Source organism: Camelus bactrianus, chromosome 7 (genome assembly GCF_048773025.1).
Source record: "Camelus bactrianus isolate YW-2024 breed Bactrian camel chromosome 7, ASM4877302v1, whole genome shotgun sequence".
NCBI lineage: Eukaryota > Metazoa > Chordata > Mammalia > Artiodactyla > Camelidae > Camelus > Camelus bactrianus.
Window position 1 is genome coordinate 21474047 of NC_133545.1, and position 19656 is coordinate 21493702.

Here is a 19656-nt window from a genome sequence, read left to right on the forward strand (position 1 = left end):
CATGTGAGGCTCCAGCACCACGTCGCCTTTGTTTCCCTGCAGCCGGCAGAGGACACGGGGGTGGCAGTCTGACGTTCAGCTGTCACAAACAGGAAATCCAAGAGGAAGCGCCTCTGCTGTAGGAGTGAGGCTCCCTGTCACTCTAGGAAGAACAGGGTTTAATGTGAGCTGAATTGGGACAAGGAAGGGTGGAAACCTCCTTGGAGGCCCCATGGTGGCCCCCTCACTCCTCCAAGGTATCGGCAGTCCCCTTCACCTGTCCTAGCTTTTTGGGCCCCCTCTTCCTGGAGTCCTCCCACCTCCATTAGGGTTGGTCATCTGCCCCAGTCCCCAGGGGATGAGAATAAGAGATAGAGAGAAATCCAAGGTGTCCCGAGCCTGGCTCCTGGGGGAAGTGAGGTATTGCCTCTTAGAGGGAAGGCAGGAAGAGCCTGAGCGAGGACGAGAACCAGGGACCTTCTGGGCCCCAAAGCCCCCTACTCCTTTTGGCAGGTATCTGGGCTGTGGCTCTGAGAGGCAAGTTGTAAGCCAGATGGCTGTCCCATGGGGAAGGAAACGTTTATTCCTGGAACAAATTTATGGCTCAGCACGGCTGTCCCATGAAATCCTCCTCAAGCTCAGAGAAGCCCTGACAAATTGGTAGCCGGCTGATTTATCCCCATTATCAGGGCTGGGCTGTAAGTCAGCGGCGACAGGCTGAGTGTGGGGGGGTGCTGAGCCTGGCTCCCATCACCAAACCACTGGGTTCCTTAATCGTCCATTTGTTTCCAAAAGCTGCTTTCCGACCCACCCCCCTTGTCTCTTCAATGCAGTGTCTGCAGAGACTGATGGGCTGTAAATCTGCTGTCCTAACAGCTTTATGCATCTCCTGGGGCAGCTTCCAAAATGGGCTTCACTACAGGGCAGTGTGAAGGAAATTCAGATGGGGGCTGCAGGCCGCCCAGCCCCTCTGAGGGCACTGGAGGGTCAGGACGGGCGAAGGTCACATCTCCCGGTCTCCTGCTTCCCAGGGGCTCCCCAGTCGTTTCTCGCATTACTCCAAGGTCACCTTCCAGACAGCTTCCTGCTCCAGGGCCACCAGAGCAGGCCTGACAGGGGTGCTCAGAGCAGGCCTGACAGGGGTGCTCAGAGCAGATCCGGGGCCTGCCTTGGCTTAGGGTTCCAAACCTGGAGTCTGAGACCAACACCAACCGGTGTCACTCATTTGGGGTCCGAGAGAACCGCTTCCTTCTGCTGTATGGAGGCAGCAGTGCTAGTGCTTGCGGGGGGAGAGTTGGGCAAGGGAGGGCAGCTGCCTCCTCCCTGTCCAGGCCCAATTCCACAGCCTACCTTCTCCTTCTTCTGCTTGGCGGCCTCCTCGGCAGACAGCAGGGATTTGTAGTAGGAGCTGCGCTCAGCAGTGAAGTGGACCTTGGAGAGCGCGTGCTCCACCAGCAAGACGGACAGGTTGGCCCCGTCGATGTGCAGCCAGCCGATGAAGTTGCCGGCCTTGTCCATGCTCTCCACCTCCACCTCCACCTGGGGAGCAGAGAGAAGGGGCGTCAGCCTGCGAGGGTGAGGGGTGTGCAGGGGAGGAGGGCGGTGCTGAGGCCCAGTGCTCCCAGGCCCTGGGCAGCTGCCACCACGGTCACTCCGTGTAATGGGAGCAGCTGGAATGAGGAGAGGGAAGAGATGAGACGAGCAGAGAGCAGGAGCTCGATGGAGCCCCTTAGACCCCTTCTCTTCCATGCTGTGAGCTGGGTCTACACATTTTAGCCTCTCAGACCTCAGAATCATCCTCAATAGATATATCACTGACAAAGCAACTTCAAACCTCCCCTCTCTTCTCAAATCCCTTCCCCTTTCTTTTGGCAGGGAACTACCAGGGTAAACTTGACTCTCCTTAGCTTAAGCGAGCTATGTGTGCACGTGTGCACGCGTGCAGCTGAAGGTCAGAGGTGAGACAGGCAGCAGACGCAGCTCTGGGCACACCCCTCCTTCTTAGCACGCACTGACCCCCAGCTCTGCTAGGAAGAACAGGCAGGCCCTGGGGAACAAGGCAATCCCTGAGGAGAGGGGAACGGGTGTTCTTCCTGGAAGAGCTGAAAGAAGTAATGCTTCAGGAAGGGAAAGCCAGGTGAGGAGAGGAGGGAAGGGGACTGGTGGGCAGAAAATACACAAACACACGGGTGTTAGTTAGGGGGTGATTCCAGCGGGAGGTTACCCCTAAACAGGAGTAACTAGAAGGGTGTATTCCCTCCCATTAGTCCAGACCTTGGGGCCGAGCGCTGTGGCTGGTCCCCAGACCCCGCAGGGTGCCTGTAGGCCCTGGGCCTCCTCCCCCGAGGGCCTCCCCAAGACCCAGGGGCCCACACCTGGCATGGACTCTGCTCCGGCCTCATGAAGGCAATGGCCTGGGATAAACTCTCTCTTTGATTCTTTCCCAACATCCTTCTTCCCCTGCTAAAGGGGCTTGTAAAAGCCTCTGCTGCCAAACGTAAAAACTTGTATTAATTTAAATGGCTTCAAGCTCGATTAAGCAATAAAATGAATGTCTAAATACCTGGGAATTCTCTGAAGCCTGCACTGGAGTTGGTGGCAGTAGCCGAAGGCAGAGGGCTAGGTTTGAGGGGTCAGAGGGGAGGAGAGCAGCTAGCCCACCTGGCGGAGTTCTGACTCAGCAGGGGAGGTGTTGGGGACTCCCTGTGAGCAGACAGAGGTGGCTCGGCATGCAGAGGGAAGGCAGTGGGCAGGACAAGGAGCAGGACTAGGGAGGTGGGACCTGGCTTCCTCTTATTCTGGAACACCCTCATCCTACTTGAGGCCCCCCTGTTACCCCCTTGAGTGAAAAAAAATACAAGTCCAACAATGCCTGAAGTGGGGTGTGTTGCAACAGGACATGAAGAGTTGATTAGAGCTAGAAAAAAAAATATACTGCTTAGATCTAATCCAACACCATTTTATTGGTGGGGAAAGTGAGGCACAGAGAAGGGAAGTGGAGTGAGTGACGGCAGAGCTGAGAGCAAGATCCAGGTTTATCTGTTGCCTTCCCCACTGCCTCCTTTTCTTGGGAGCAGAAAAGACTCTCCCTTATCTCCTCCTCCATAGCCTCCTGTTTCAGGAGCAGTCCTTCCTCCTCCAGCCACTATTCTGACCCCCTTCCTCGCTTTTCCACTGGGTCCATCTAGGACCCTGGGACCTTGCAACTCCCTGGTAGAGCCAGGGGGAAGTGCTGGGCTCTGCTGGGCTGCGTCTGCCCAACACTTGCACCAACTGCTGACAGGGGAAGGCAGGGAGAACCAGCATCCTGCACCTGCAGATGACAAAATACGTTTCTCCTTTCTCTAATTCTGGCAATTAATTTACTGGGTGACCTGCATTTGCGGGAGAGGACAGGTGTGCAAAATTGTGCTCGATAAAAAACAGGTGCCCCAAGAACTCCTAAGGCACAGCTAGTAAGGCGCCTAAATTCATCAAGGAGAGGAATGGACTCCCTGAAGAGTCCTTTGCCACCCTGCAAATGCTGGGGGCGCCGGAGCACAGGGCGCCCCTACTATGGCAGGGCTGAGGAGGGAGAGGCTGCCGGGCTTGCTGGGATCGGACAAGAACAGGGATGGACAAAATGATACACGGGAAGACCTTCAATTATTTTTCCTCATTTGCTGAGCCTTATGCTAAAGCCAAGAAGCAGCAAGAAGTCCCAGAGGAATTCTGGGGAGCAGAAGGAAGAACAGAGGGGCTGCCTGCCTTGTGTCTGGGGGCTCAGAGACCACAGGCAGAATACGGGGGTGAGGAGGTGCCGATGCTGGTTTCCACCACCAAGCCACTGGGCTCCTCTGCATTTGGGGGCTCATGAGATCCTCAGACCCTCATACAATGAAACTAGTACATTTCCAGGCCAACACTGAGCCCAGGCCCATGCCAGCTTCCCCATTCCTGGACCTCTTGTCTTACACTGTGTTCACTGCCAAGTGTCCTTTCCCTCAAACTGGGGATGGCTGCCCTGCTTGAGCACAAGCTCTCCCTCCAGCCCTGAGAGCTTGTGGTGGGCCGGTGTGGCTGTGACAGGAAGCGCGATGGCTTCTCTGGGCACCAGATCGCTGGGGTGGAGGCAAGAACCTCAGAGATGGGTCACAGAAGCAACTGCGCAGGTACAATCCCTCTCATCCTAGAAGGTGCGCACGCTCTACACAGCGAACGCCAAATTCACACCTCGTCCTCTGAGGCCATGACCAGATGCTGGCCTCTCAAGGGCTGCCACTGGAGGGAGACCCCAGCGACCAGCAGCCACGCCGGGGGCCAGCACTGCTGGGGAGCAGCCAGGCTCTTCTGGCAGGTGAGCCCTGGCCACACTTACCCAGCCTCTCCCTGCCTGCAGTCGATATGCTAACTTGGGCTTGACAAGCCCCTGGGCCCAGCCAGCCGCAGAGGAAAGAAATCTCTGGCCTTGGGCACTGTGCTGCGCCCAATCCATCTCCCGTTGTAGAGGGAGATAAAGCTGTCGCCCGTGGGTCTCTGCTTCCCCTTTTATTACAGCTGCTGCAACCACGGTAATTTCTCAATCAAACACAGGCACTCAGGGGAAGGGGGGCTCGGCTCAGCGAAGGGATGGGGCTGGGCCAGTGCCCCTGCTGCTCCCGAGTGTCTGGGCTTCCAGCCTCTCCAGCTGAGCCCTGGGCTGTGTCTGTCCTTCTGCACATGCCCCAGCCTGGACGGCACAGGGGTTCAGTTTGAAGATCAGCATCTTGGCTCTTTAGCTCTGGGAAAGTTACAGGGGAAACAAGGGGCGCAAACAGAGGGTTGGGCAAGGGTACATGTGTTCATCCTTCATCTTTTTTCTCTTTCATACTGACCGCCGGGAATTTGGGACTTGACTATAATATTACGTGGGTCCACACCTGTAAAAGCTCTATTTCTTTGTTCAACTTTTAAGACTTTAAGACTCAAATTTCTGAGTTTTTCTAATTAAAAAGTTATGTATATACACATATGTATATGTACATACACACACAAAATATATATACACATATAAACAAATAAACACAGTTACTTGCAGTACTTACGTGCTATAAAGTCACCATGAACACTGAATTAGCGAATTCTGGACCACTGCCCCCAGGGGAAACCCAGGGTTAGGTTCCTAAGCCTCTGGTCACATTTTTATCAACTTATCAATACACAACCTTCTTCTATAAGTGTTTCTGTTTAAAGACACTTTATTTAATACATATTGATGATTCACTAACACTGAGCTCACAGCCAACAGCACTGCACCTCATGCCTGAATAAAGCTTTTCTAACACATGGATTTTTCTCCTTAAGGCACATCACAGCCTTTCTTGCACTCAGGAACACTAGACGGCACTTCAACACTATGCTTGGATTTTAAACTATGACAAAAAGTGCAAGAAATTGGAAAAACATGGTACTAAACAGACATGAGGAGGACACTTGTCTGTGGTATGAGGGCTGAAACGAGAAGGCAGAGCCCTGCCTGTTCGACCTCAGCTGGGAACGTGCTCACCAGGAGATTCGAATGTTTTGCTGATCCGTGCACATCCACAAATGATCTAAGTGCCATGGGTACTGATTTTGAGGTTACAAATCAATTTTAGCAAGTAAGTGAATTCGCAAATACGGAATCGCATATAATGAGGACTGACTGCATACACAGATACACAGACAGCAATTTCCTGCAAGTTGCCTCAAACTAAGACAGGAGTTAGAAAAGGCTCATTCTCGTCAAATGCACAAGAAACCTCTCCTGGTTTCTTTCCGGCTACTGCGAGCGTTAGCGAGATACCGCTCATGGAGTGTTGTGTCAAGCGCAAAGTGCTACACACTATGGCCACCCGCCTCTTCAGCACCTTGGAATGTTTCAGGAAGAGATCTGGACTCATTGCCTTCCCGGGGAGACCTCCTCCAAGGGTACGTGACATCAGGGAGTGCAGGCCTTGGGTGACGACCACGGGCTGCTAGAGAACTTCATCTGGTGTGTATACATGTGGGCTGACATGGCCTTGAGGTTACCATGCAGTATGTGAACACACGGACACAACAGCAAGGGACAGATGGTGGCTCTTCTCCTCACTCCCCCTCAGCACTCATGCTGAAGCTGCCTGCTGAGACCTAGGAACGCAGAGAGCTGGGGGGAGGAGACCGCCTCCCGAGAGACTATGAGAAGGGGGTGGGTGGTGCACACGGAGGAGGTGGCTCACTGATAACTCTGGTTAAGATAGAAGCAAGCAGCCTAGATGTCTAAAGCCAGATCTGGTCCTCAGGCGTTGAAGGACACCGAGGTGCTGCCTCGTTGTGCACCCCTGCTGGTCTGGTCACCTGCCAGCATATCTTGCCTTCTGCTCTCGATGCTGGCAGAGTGGTGGGGATTTTATGGTCCTGAAATAGGCCCCATGAGCTGAGCTCTTCCAGCTTCAACGCCACCTTTCTGTGAAGGCGTCCCTAGCCCCTGGCCTGCAGTGAACTGAACACCTGGCCTGGAAATCTGTGGGGTCACCCTCCCTTTGACACTTAGGGGCCAAACTTCACTTCACAGAGGTGAAGAGCGTGGACTCTGGAGCCAAACTGCCTGAGTTCAAATCCACCCACCATCTGTACATGGCCGTTGGTGAGTCACTTAACTTCTCTGTACCTGCTTACTGTAAACTGGAATTGCAACAGTACCTACCTCAAAGGATTGGTTTTGATGATTAAATGAGCTAATTTAAGTATGTTAAGCACTTAGAGAAGAGTGCTTCATCATCATTATCTATTTACTTCCTGGTCGGGGCAGTTATTTCATTTCCAAATATCTTTATTCTCCAAATAGACTGTCAGCACCAAGGGGAGTGAAGCTTGTTCTCTGAATCTGCCCCAGAGCTGGGTGTACTGCCTGGGCCATGAGGTGGTAGGAAGAGGATGGATCTTGCAATCAGACAGACTTGGGTTCAAATCCTAGCCCCAGCTATGAATTTTTGGTGATGTAAAAACTGCTTCCCCTTCCTTCAACTAGGGGCCAGCTGACAGCAGCTGGATCAGTTACATTCAGCAGCAGCCCTGTTTGGCTGAGCTCAATTCCCTTACAGCTTCTCCAACCCAGAGAAACTTTGGGTTTCTTATACCCAGAGTGGGATATGAGGAAAGTGTGCGGTGATGGGAAGAGCTAATGAGTGACTGCCCCAAACCCAACTGGACAAACAGATACTGTTCTGCTCAGGGGATGGGGGTCTTTATTCACCACAGGGCCAATCAGGGGAGGAAGTGTGGCCCAGCCAGCCATGCCCAGCAGGCAAGCAGCTAGACACCTTGGCCCCAGGCTGTCTGGGGGCTGGGATGGCCAGCCGGTCTGCTCCTCACAGTGGGACACGTCCTCCTGCTCCCAAGCACATTAATGCACCTCTAATGAAATTGTTCTGGCTTATTTACCAAATTAATACAAACGGCTCAGGCCGTTAATTTGCATGTCTCCTAATTACTGAGGAAGAGTTCCCATCCCAGGCAGCACACACACCTCAGTGCCCACCTGGCTGGGCTGTGGATTTGCTCTTCCTAGCTGCGGGAGTGCGAGGAAGGGGAGAAGGGGGAGGAGGAGAGAGGAGACCTGGAGCCGCTCCCACCCTCCATGGCTGGGAGCTACTGACGGAGGGAAGGTGGCTGTGGCTGTGGCTGTGAATGTTTTGTTTCCTACAGCCCTTTCCTCAGCAGCCAAAGTGTCCTGGTCCTTGGAAATGTATACTCAGTCACTGCCACCCTCTCCCCCTCCATTCCCCCTTTTTCCTTGTCTGGATTCTGTTTCGCTTCCTAACACAGGAACTACTTCAATCAGACAGGCAGTGGGGGCTGAGTCATTCTCCCACTCTGTACTGGGGTGCGGTGCACGGCCGGAAAGGTGAGGGGTGTGCAGAAAGCAAGAGAATTTAAAGGCAGGCAGGGGCTGGTGTTCGTACAGCGATTACAACTCTAACTTGTCCTGGCCCTCCCGCCATTCAGCCTTCAGATTCTGAAACCTTTCGTAAAGGGTACATGCGTGTCTGGGGGAAGATACCTAAAAGCTCAGCTATGAGACCACAGCAGAAGGTCTGATTGCCTGGGGGTGCCTGTAGCTGGCCTACCTCTTCGGCTCTAGGAGCCAAGTTGGATGCCTAGTGGCTCTAAATCTGGGTCAACGCTGGTAAGATGCAGGTCCCCACCTACAGGGGCCTGGACTTCTTTGGGTCTTGGTGGAGTGAGGGGAAGGGCACTGGAGGCTGCCTCCACTGGAAGGCTAGCCCAAAAAAGGCAGCCAGAGGCACCTGGGGCAAAGGAATTTTAAAATGTTGAACAGGGGAGGACACGCAGCAGGGGGTGGCAGGCTCTGTGTGGTGACTTATGGCAGCCAAAGGATGCAGAACACAGAGGGGATTTATGGCAGTGGGGGAGGGTGAGAGACCCTCCTCCCCTCCCACATAATCCACCTTCCCCCTTTTATGTGTTAGGAGGATGGAAAGCAGTAAGATCCCCCCAGAGAGCCTCTTGTGAACTGCCTGAGGCAGCACAGGAAATTACTGAGCCTCAGCCTCAGAGGCTGGGAGGCTGTGGAAGGCCTGGAAAACAGCTGCAGGGATGCTCCCTGCCCCAAGGGAGGTGGCTGCCTCAGGCAGGACAGGTGATGCCAGGTAGGCAGAGTAGCAGCTCAGGACACCCTGGTCTGCCCTGGGGCATCTGGAAAGGAAGACTTCCTGCACAAGGGGAAGTGGGGGAGGTGGGGAGGGTGGGGGGTGTTGGTTGCATGTTCCTCCAGAAGGCAGAGCAGGAGCGCTCGCTCAGTGCTTTCTCTGGGGAGGCGACATCAGAGGTCCCAATGACAGGCAGAAGCCTCTAACCTTTCCATATGCTGTGTAGCCATAGCCCTGCTTTAAATAACCCCAAAGCCATCAGCAACAAACCTGGAACTGGGAATAAGATAAGAATGAGGCCTGGCTGGGGAGAAAGCACTGAGGAGTAGAGACAAGACCCTGGACTAGAAAAGGGATCGAGGTACCAGCTCTGCCTCTCCTGGGCTGGGGCATCACGGCCTCCTCAAGGCTGTTCTCCACATGTTAATGAGAGCTGAACCAGATTTTTAAGGTTTTCTCTGCTTAGAATTTTCTAAGGTTAGACTTGGGGTTGGGGGTGGTGGTGTTGGTATGACTGGGAGACAGAGAGAGAAGACAGACAATGGGGTATGTGGGAGAGAAGGGCAAGCCCTGTAGAAGTCTTGGAGAGGGGAAGGTGGGAAGTGGACAGAGAGGAAGAAAGGCACCCCAGTTCTTCCCGACCCACACATCTCATCCAGCACTTTCTGCAGGAACGTGAGGAGCAGTCCAGAGTGACCAGAGCACAGCTGAGCCTCCTTGCTGGCCGTGCAGAGGCGGCCAGGAGAGCTGGGCTTTCCACCATCACCGATGCTGCATGAAGGCTGTAATGTGCTGCCACAGCCAGAGCTGTGAACTTGAAGAGACACCTCACCTTAATATAGTAGCAGTTTAACACAGCCAGCTCGTCCCCTCCACTCGTGGCCACGCGCAGACACATAGAAGCCTTTCAGAGATGATGAGCATTAACACGACGCAATTAACAACATAACGTGCTGGAGCTGCAGAGGCAGTGCCTACGAAATGCCTCCTGGGTCTCATTACCCCAGGTGGGGAGGGGGCAGGCAAGAGGCAGTACCAATCTTCCCTGGGCTCCTGGAGCAGTGGGCCCCAGTCCCTCCCCTCTTAATCCCTCATCACCTCCAGACCAGAGGACTCTCCCAGGCCCAACCCACAACACTGACTGTCCTCTGGAAAACCTCTTTTCTGACTTGTGTGCACTGGTCCAAGCCAAAGCCCTAAGAATGTCTGAGATTCAGGCCTGGGTTGGCACAGTGGCAAGAGGTGCCAAGAAGCTCCTGGAAATTGAGGGAAGGCCTGAACACTGAGTGAGACGGCTCAGCTAGAAGCTCAGGGCTTCCTCCTCTCTCCTGGACTACCACAGGGATAAGGGGTAGGAAGACAGGGTAGGAGGGCAGCTCCTGGTCCTACCTGAGGTGGAGAGGCAGGAGCCAAGGCGATCAGCCTTGTCTGAGTCTACCGGGGAACGCAAACCTGCTGACTCTAGGTCTTTGCAAACGGTAACACAGTTTACAAACTGACGCAATCTGTTCCTTTGGTGCAGACAATAAGGAAAGCAGACTGTTCATCTTCCCAGGAAAACCTGGGGCTGAAGGCTGGAGGGAGATTTAACTCTCTCTTCCCTGAAGTCCTGCAGGGAATGTGGCTGAATCAAGGGACCCTCATTCTGCCCCTACTCTGGTCCAGGGCACCACTGCTGGCATCTCTTCCCACAGGTTTCCTGGGCCTGAGGCAGGCTTTGGAATCCCTTCTGAAAGTGGGGCACACCTGAATGGTCCAGCTCCTCCTTGTGCTCCCTGGCTGATGTGAAGAGCAGTCCAAACCAAAAAGAATAGTGAGGACTGCTCTTCATCCAGTGCCTCCAGACAGCATCCTTTACCCCACCCCCTGACTTGGGCCAGGGAGTCAAGCTGCAGTGGGGTTCTCCCAAGCCTGGCCAGAGTCCCTGAAGCTGCACCTGAGCCCTGTAGGGACTGAGCTGGGGGTAAGAAGATGGTTGACCTCTTTTGGCAGGAGAAATGAAAGTGTATATGACCTATGGAGTAGAGTAAATGCATGAGGTTATCAAATCTCTGGCCTGATCTGAAAGTAACCAAATGTTGTCCAATCAGCTCAAATACAATTGTCAGTTCCCTCTTTGCAGGCACGTATGCCTTTCTGATGCCAAGGCCTGCTCTGGGGCAGGTGCACTCCGCTTTGCTGATCCCAACTCTCAGGCTTTCCCTGAACTGCTGTGGGTTTCTAGGCGGACCCACACTTTGCCTTTATAAGGCACTTATGGTGGCATATGTAACCACTTCTTCCCCTTCCACCCTGGGGAGAGAGAAATGACCCTGGCTCTAGACCCCACTCTCTTGCTTCCTCAGGTACCTGTTTCTATCAGTCACCGTCTCTTCTATCATCACCACCCCGATTCCCTTTTCACCAGTGTCTACCCCTTTGCCCACAAATATCTTGCCCATCCTAGAACACCTTGCTTTGCCCTCACGTGCCCTCCAGGAGACTTCTCTCTAATTGGGAGTATTCTGCTCACCATCCTTTTACTTCTCCGTCCAACCCAGCTGGTCACCATTGTCGATATTCCAATGTTAACTACCACTTCCAAGGTCACTCAAGACCTCTTAATTGCCTTTTTACTCATTTCTTCTCAGATGTCATTTTTGACCTTTCGAATGATCTGACAAAGCCAAACACTCCCCCCCCCTTCCATTTGGAAGCTGCCTTTTTTTAGGCCTCTGTGATTTCCAAGCTTGGCCTCTTCTCCGTGCTTTTTCTTGGTTTCAGTTGTGAATTCTCCCCCTACAACAACATGCCCCTTGACTATGGATAGTCCCCAGGGGGCCATCTGGAGCTGTGGACAGTGTTTCACAGCTCAGAGTTATATGACACCATCACTTCTATTTCCAGTCCAGACCTCTCTTCAGGATTCACCTCCCCCAGATAAATTTCAAATGTAACGAGTCCAACCCTGAATCTACAGATCTTCGCTGTAAAACCAGCTCTTCCACCTGCGTTTCTTATCTCACTCGGCAGCACAAGCAGCTGGGGAATCATCCTGGACGTCTTTTACACTCACAGTCAATCTCCAGGTCACACCGGTTCTATTTCATAAACATTCCTTGAATTCTTCCCCTCTTCTTTATTCTTACTGCTGCTCTCTAAGTTCAGGTCCTGGCTATGGTGACAGTCCCCTCAGGGGCATCCCTGCCACCAGCCCTGCCACTCCCGAATGGCCCCTCCACAACGCTGCAGAGGGTGGCTTATCACGGGCAGTGCAGCACAGTGGTTAGAGGCAGGCTCTGGGGCCAGACCGCCTGGGTTCAAGTCTTGCTCTACTACTTACTGGCTGTGTCATCTTGAGGGGGTTAGTTAACCCCTCTGGGTCTTGGTTTTTTCCTATCTGTCAATTGGGTGTAAGAATGGTACCTACCTCAAAGGGTTTTATTGAAGAACGAACTGACTCAGAGTAATGACTGAATTGGCATAGAGTGAGTGCTCAATAAATGTTGCTGTTACTTCGTAAAAAAGCCTGAATTGGATCACGTTCTCTTTTGCTGAAATCCCTTCCTTGTTCTCTAGCACAGTTGAAATTCCTCAGCATAGAGTATAAGCTCTTTATATAACCGGGTTCTTACTGGCCTCACCTTCTACTATTTTGGCCCTATTTCGCTCTAGTCATGCCCAGTCACCTCCAGCTCCACACAGAATGCATCGTTCCAGGCTTCTGGACATGCTATTCCCCTTGGCTAGAAAGCTTCTTCTGATGACTTCACCCGCAAACTCCTACCCAACCCATCCGTTAAGATTCTGCACAGATGTGACTTCCCTTGAACCATTCCATTATTTACATAGATAACACTTTTCCTCCCAGCACTTTGTTCACACCGCTATTAATTACAGCATTATATAACGGGCATTTATTAATGGCACACCTAATTAATGGCACATGGTAGGCAAACAATAAACAGATAATGCAAGGTAAAAGGTCTGCGCTTCCCCCAGATCACTGGCAGAAGGAAAGTTCTAGGGACAGAAAACTCCCTTTGGGGAAGTCCTGTGGCACCAAACTGACTGGAGGAGGCCTGTTTTGAGAACAGCGACAGGGCTATCCCACAGATGCCCCGTCAGAGCAGGTCTACTCGTAGGAGCCCCGAGGGGCAGAAACCAGCTTTGGTCAGTGCAGCCGGCACTGATGACTCAGAGGCACCCAGACGTCACGAGCAGAAGGGGCTGTTTCGCACTTGGCTTTGCCTGTACTGAATATAACTGAAGCGAGGATGGGCTCCTCTATTTATCCAGGCAGGAGCGCAGGCAGCAGCTGTTGCGTGCCTCCCCCTGGTCTCCTACACATCCATCCCTCAGCAAGGAAGAGGTGAAGAGCAAAAGCAGATGGGAGACAGCTAGAGGAAGAGCTGTGAGGACAGGGCTCCAGACCACGGTCCAGCGCTCAATTCTCCAAGCTGGGGGTTAGGTGTGCTGCTCAGGCCGCGGTCCCCTGAAGGAACACGGAGCTCAGGGCTGAGAAAGCCTTAGTGTCTGGCCCTTCTAAGGGGAACACAGAAGCCACTGAGGAAAAGGCAACTGTGGTCGGAACTGAGGAAATCTGGGGCTTGGACTGGGAAGCCAGCTCCCAGTTGTCAGAACTGGGCTGTGGTTATGCGGGCCACGCAAAAGCAGTCAGGCTGGGGCAGGAACGACCGATGCTGAGGGAAGGGGACACAAGACTTCTCTTTTACCATCACCTGGTCTCTTGGCAACAGGCACACACACCAATCCCTCTTGCAGGCCAGAAAAAAGGCACCAGAGAGAAGGACCTGAATAGATAAAAATCCTACACTGCAGCTGGGGACCAGAGGCAGTTTACTTGTTTCACTGAATTGAATATAAGAAATAGCAAACAATTCAACACAAAAACATGGAATGCTCATCCCTCCCGACTAAAGTCAGATCAATGGCATGAAGCACAGCTGAAGGCACTGAGAGGCTAAAGGAGCATCGTCCCCAGAGGGGGATCCCCTGCCCCTCCTCGTGTCTCCCTCATCATCCGGCCGGCTAAGAAGGTACCATCTCCCCTGGTATCTACAGTCCCCACCCCTGTCCCACTTGTATCCTTCCTTAAATCCATCCTGCCTTCAGTTGCCAAGCAGGAAGCCTGGCATGGGCCTGCCCCACCAGGCTGCACATCGTGTGTGCTGTGTGTGACCACCCAGGAAGGCCACTCTTTTCTGAAGCACACGAAGGCCTATAGCCCTGCCTATCTACATCCCTGGATGGGCCAAAGGGAAAGACTCCTGTCCTCTCACCCAACTCAGGCCCAGGAGAGAGGAGATCTGGGCATTTGGGGGTACTCTGCTCATGTCTGATGCACATCCCCAAACTCTGTTACCAAACCTACGATGATGCAGTCAGGAAAATAAAAACACCCTTTGAGATGCTTCAGAGCCCCAGCAAAGGCAGTCTTTGAGTTCTGGCAGTGCCAGTGGGCGAGGGCTGTCCTGTGCTCACCCGCCTGTCACATGGGAAAACAGGATTCTTGCTCTGTATCACCCAGAGGGCTCATGATCTCTCTCGCCTCTCAGTAATGCAAAGAAAAGCCCATGGGTAAAAGGTCATTATAAGGTCTAAGTGTATACAGCTGAGACTGGGATAAATGCAGCCCGCCAGGGGCCAGATTGGCCTGGTTAATTACCCTGGAACCTGCCCTCCTCTATGGGTTGAGGTTGGGTTTCCTCGCAGCTAATGACGATTTTAAAATGGCACTGCTTACACTGCCGGAGTAGAGCTCTCGTAGGCCACAACCCCTCCAAAATCCCTGCGCAGGGCTGGAGTGTGCACCCAGAGACTGCTGGGTTACAGTCTGCAGCCCGGTCCCAGCTGACTCTGCCCAGAGAAAGCTGGGAGTGATGGGCCGGGGCTGGCAAGAGCACTCTGCCCTCTCTGCTTCTCCGCATTGGAACCACAGTCCCACTTCCTCCTCCACTTCACCCACTGTCCAGAGCGTGGGCTCCTGATGCTGTCTTGGGCCTTGTAATCACCTCTTGAAAGCTCCCAAAGCCACAGCCATGAGATCAGAGGCAAGAGAGGGTGAAATATCAGGGGTAGCAAAGGACAGTTGTAGGATGGGTCAGCGGCTTGCTGTTGATGACAACTCTCCGCCCATCCTCTTGAAGGGAGCCAAGGTCCCATTAATCACAATTATTTCTCTCTCTCCCATTTCACCCAAACTTCCCCAATGCATTTCAGCTTAACGAGGTCCCAGGAGCTAGTGGAGAGCCCCTCAATGCTACCATTTGCCCAGACTGACTGTGACCTGTTCCAGGGCAGGGAGTAGCTGTCCTGTGTTCCCTGCAATAGGGCCCAGGTGGCCTCGTTCGCCTCCTCCAGCTCCCAGGTGGGCTGCCTTAAGCAGAATTCCACTGGTGGCTGCTCTCTGTTCCACGTGGGGAGTACTCCTCCAAGGTAGGTGTGTTCTGAGGTGGAGCCAGGAAAGGCAAATGTTCACTATCTCCAGCTAAGATTTCCCAGAAGTCACAATTAAACTTTTAAAGAGCATCTCTCTGACTCTGGAGGAAGGCCAGCAAGCCTGACCTCTGCCTATGCCTAATCACCTGTTGAAGGCTCTTCTGATAGAGGTCAGGCCAGCTGCAGCTCCTGCTGGCGGTGCAGCTTCTCCTGCCACGGACTGACTTCCTGCCTCAGTGCCCTCGGAAAAAGCTGCGAGACTCCTGCCCTGCCGCTCAGTGTAAATACCATTTAAGAATTTGATTTCTTTTAATGCTATTCGGAGGTGCTCTCAATTGCCCGCTGCTCCTAGGCTGCTGCCTGGAGCCAGCGTGCAGAAAAACGCAGAGTGGGAAGGTTAGGATCAGCAAAAAGGAAGGGAAAGGCCAACCTGCCCCCATTCTCTATCTAAATGTCTCAAAGGGATGCCTCAGGGAGGGCGGGGAGAAAAAGGGCCAAAAGGAGATTCTCAGCATCTTGTACCTTCTCAAAGAGAAAGTATACGAGATGGGGCTCACACCCCCGCCATGTCCCCGGCCTCATTTCCTCTAACTTCCCTTCAAAGACCCTCTGCCCTGGCCCAGCTTATCTGTTTGCTTCCCTGCCTGTCCCTGAGGCCACAACCTGCAACACGGCTGTAAAAGCCAGAGAAGGAACAGCCCCTGCACTGTTGAGGGAGATGCAGAGGTGGCAGAGCCCACTCAGAGAGATGCCTGCTCATTTACCAATAAAGGAATGCTAAAGCAACCCTCTTCTGGAAGTTTCTGCCCTGGAGTGCAGGATGAAAACATGTGAAGCTGTTTACAATGGGCGACCTCACGCCACTTCTGTCTCCAGGGAGCCCTCCCTGATTCACTCTTCCCAACAAGGAACTCCATCTTGATGCCCATGTTCTGTCTTGAACTTGTCCACCTTGCCAACCCGTGAGCTTTTATATTATGCCCTTCGAATAAGGCTGTAGGCCGATTTCCTTTCAATCCACCCCTAAGTCCCCACAGCCTGTTCTGAGTAGCAGGATTCTAGGCAGTGCTGGAAGGTGCTTGATGGGGGAGGATCCTGTCCTCCTGGGAGAGGATGTGCTTGGCAGGATTTGGTGGTTTCTGGGTGGCACCCTCTACGTGGCTGTATGTCTGGCTGCAGTCCAGAGCTTCCCTAACAAAGACAGCTTCCAAGGCCAGGCAGGCAGCAGGAAATGCGGGTTAAAGTTAAAATGGAGTACAGCATACTCTGAAAAGGGAGGTAACTGTGGTTCAGCCTTACATGTCTGGAAAGATCCACCAGGGCTGGAGAAGGACCAGGGTGCCAGGTGAGTTGATTAAAGAGACGGTAATGCCTCAAAATGGTGAGGATTCTCAAAATGGGAAGACAAATGCTGAAGGAACTGAACTATATAAAAGGACTTACGTTATAGGACTAGATATTATACAATATACTGCATATTAGGTTATGTTATATATATTATATTACGAAGACTTATTGTCATCAACCGACCAAGAAATAGTTAAACAGAAAAGCACTGCATTAGGCACTGCAATAGACCCGAAGGGAGAAAAAAATAACTTGTCTTCAAAGAGCTTAAGATCGAGTCAAGAAGACATGGTGAATCCTAGTGTATGGAATGACTTGGGCCCTGCTATGGAAATAATGCAGGATGGGGAGGAGCAGGAATGAGCAGAATTTCAGGACAGAAAGGGAGGCTGATGCCAGTGGAGGGGCAAGCAGATATTAGAGGGAGAGAGAAGGGATGAGAGAGACAGCAGAGGCCAGGGTGGGTGCAGGGAGCCCAGAAGAGCTCAGGAGGGCAAACCAGAGGGATGGGACAAGTCAGAGCCCAGCCCGTTCTGATACAAGTCTCGGACAAATGAGGAGGTGGATTCCATACATTCTTAGGGAGGCAGGAAAGACTGGAACCTAAACAAGATGCACAAAAATCCCATTACAGTCACGACTGCTGGGAGGCAGGAGTGAGGCAAATGAAAAAGGCCTCGTGGGAGCTTTTCAATGGACGGTGCTGACTGCCTCGAGTCAGAACGCACTGAGGGGAGACAGGAGTCAGGAGGAGATGAAGGCAGATGTCCCAGCCTGGACCAGACCAAGAAAGATGGCAAATCACCTTGTGTCTACCCTTACCTTCATCCATCTGTCTTGATCCCCACATTTTGTCCTGACTAGGGGGATCTTACTCACTGGCTGAACTGCACCATGGTCACCAGTGAGAGCTCTGGGGCCAGACTACCAGGGTTCAAATTAGATTTCTGCCATTTAGCAATCTTGAGCGAGTTATTTTAAGCCTGTGCTTCAGTTGCTCCAAACTGTAACATGGGAGTAACAAAACTGAATGCCTCCTCGTAAGGAAAATGTGAGGCTTAAATGAGGCAGCACTTGGAACAACGTCTGGTACACGGTAAGCACTCAGTAAATGCTGGCTCTCCTTATTGGGTCAAGCACATAGAGTGAGGACAGAAACACATTTTGAGTGCACCCAGGTCACACAGAGACTGAGCTCTGGTTCTTGAAGGAAAAAATGACAGGCCTTTGGGCAACATACAGTCTAGCTTACTTGGTCCCACTCTTGGCAGATGCCACCTGACCTGCCAGACCTGAGCCCTGGCGATCACCCCGTTCAGCTGAACCAGCAGAGCTTTCACACCCAATGGAAAACGTGGATTTGCTTGTCCCATCTCATTTCCCACCACGTCCTCTTCCCCTTACACTAACTACATGGAGTTGTTGATCTACGCAGACAGTGCTATGTGTTCCCCCAACAGACACTGAAATGTTACGTCTCTGTGCCTTGGCACATGCCGTTTGTGGCACAATTCCCACTTTCCAATTTTCATTCTTTCCTTCTTCCTTAGTAACAGGCATCCTTCTAGCACAGGCCTCAGTGTGGCCAGCTTTAAGACTGTGCCCTCTCTCCTTGGTCACACCACTGAGATTCGGCCGAATCTCCTGAGTGGGACTTCTAAGGAAGCATGTGCTCTTGCCGGGCTTTCTCCCATTCTCTTGGCATCCTGTCAAGAAGGAAGACGTGAATGGCTGGAGCTCCCCAGCCACCTTGGACCTTAAGAATGGAATCCACGTGCTAAGAATAACTGAGCAGGAAGATGATGGGGCTCAGATTTCTGGTGACACTGGGAGCCACTGTACCTGCTCAGGATTGCCTATGTCTGGACTTTTTTTTTTTAGTGAGAAAGAAGTGAACTTTAATCTTACTTAAATGTGGTTTCTGGGGCATATCTGCAATTGCATGCAATTCCTAACTGATGCACTGGTATCTCTCTCTGGAGTCCATGTCCTTCTCCCCTTGGCTTAGCTGATGCCTGCTCATCCTGAAAAACTCGGCCTAAGCCGTACTTCCTTCAGAAGTCTTTTCTGAATCCCCGGTTGTACTGAGAGAATCCTGTGAGTTGCAGAGCATGTATCTCCTGGTACTCTGCCGATGAGCTCTTGGGCCTGCCAACTCCTTGATGGCAAAAAACAGTTTCCTTGACTTTGTGGTCCCAATTCTTAGCTTGGTGCCTGACACACAGTAGAAAGTCAGTACGTGTTTTGTAAATGAATTAAATGAAAAGAAAATCCATATGCCAATCACTGGCACTCATCTATTGATTTGTCTTGGCTTTAAAGAATCTTTGATTCAAAGATTATAAAAGGAAGATAATCTCAAATAAAACCTTTCTTTTATTACCGATCCAAACATAGTCCTTGGCATGTAGTATCTGGGGCAAAGGCCTGCTCTGAGTATCTGCCTCATTCTTCTAGCTACTGCCCTGCGCACAGGTTCTGTCTGACAGCCAGGCTGGGCAGGGGGTGGATCACAAATGCTCCAGGCCAGAAGGTTCTGCAGTTTCCACTTTCACATATGAAGGACAGACCAACAGCTCCTTATGAGAGGGAAGTGGGAAGGGAATTAATATTTATTGGGTACCTGCTGTGGGCCACACACTGAATTAGGTTCACAGTCATGCATGTTGCCTGAGTTAATCCTCACCACCTTTTTATGCAGTGGTTATTTTTAGTCTCACTTTTCTGATAAGGAAATGAAGGCTTGGAGAGGTTAAAGCAATTATCCAAGGTCATCGGGTAAATACGGGAACCAGAATTTGAACACAGTCCTGCCTAATTACAGAGCCCAGCTCTTGTCACTAACCAGCGGGCAGAATGATTCGCTGACATCCATGAGAATCACACTCCCAGGTGTCTAAGAGTTTTCTGGAGCCCTGACCCAAGGAGTGGGAAGCCCATTAGGGGACGGAGGAAGACATGCAGAGAAAGGCCGGAAAGTGGACCTAGGGAGAGGCATCTGTCTTCCTGTTGGCCCTGTCTGCTCTGCTCTTGGGCCGAGGGGTGATGTGTCAGCACAGAGGAAGAAAGTTATTAAGAAAGCTGCAACTCCCCTCCGCACAGATTTGCCTGAGCTTGTTTCCCCAATGATCCCACACTGAGCACTCCAGTTAGCGTGTTCTGGGCTCATTACCCTCTGGGACTCATTGCATCTATTCTCCGGTGGTTGCTCAGCAGGAGCCCAGCCCCGGGGAACGCA

The 19656-nt window shown here is 52.2% G+C and overlaps 1 protein-coding gene across 1 annotated transcript in view; it reads right to left on the bottom strand.

Annotated features, from left to right (window-relative positions):
* The window catches only part of SND1 (staphylococcal nuclease and tudor domain containing 1), a 379670-nt gene that overhangs the window by 13819 nt on the left and 346195 nt on the right, over nucleotides 1–19656 (bottom strand). Inside the window, exon 17 of the mRNA XM_010947574.3 lies at nucleotides 1330–1518. Within this exon, the coding sequence (XP_010945876.1) occupies nucleotides 1330–1518 (189 nt within the window). The remainder of the gene's footprint in view (nucleotides 1–1329; nucleotides 1519–19656) is intronic.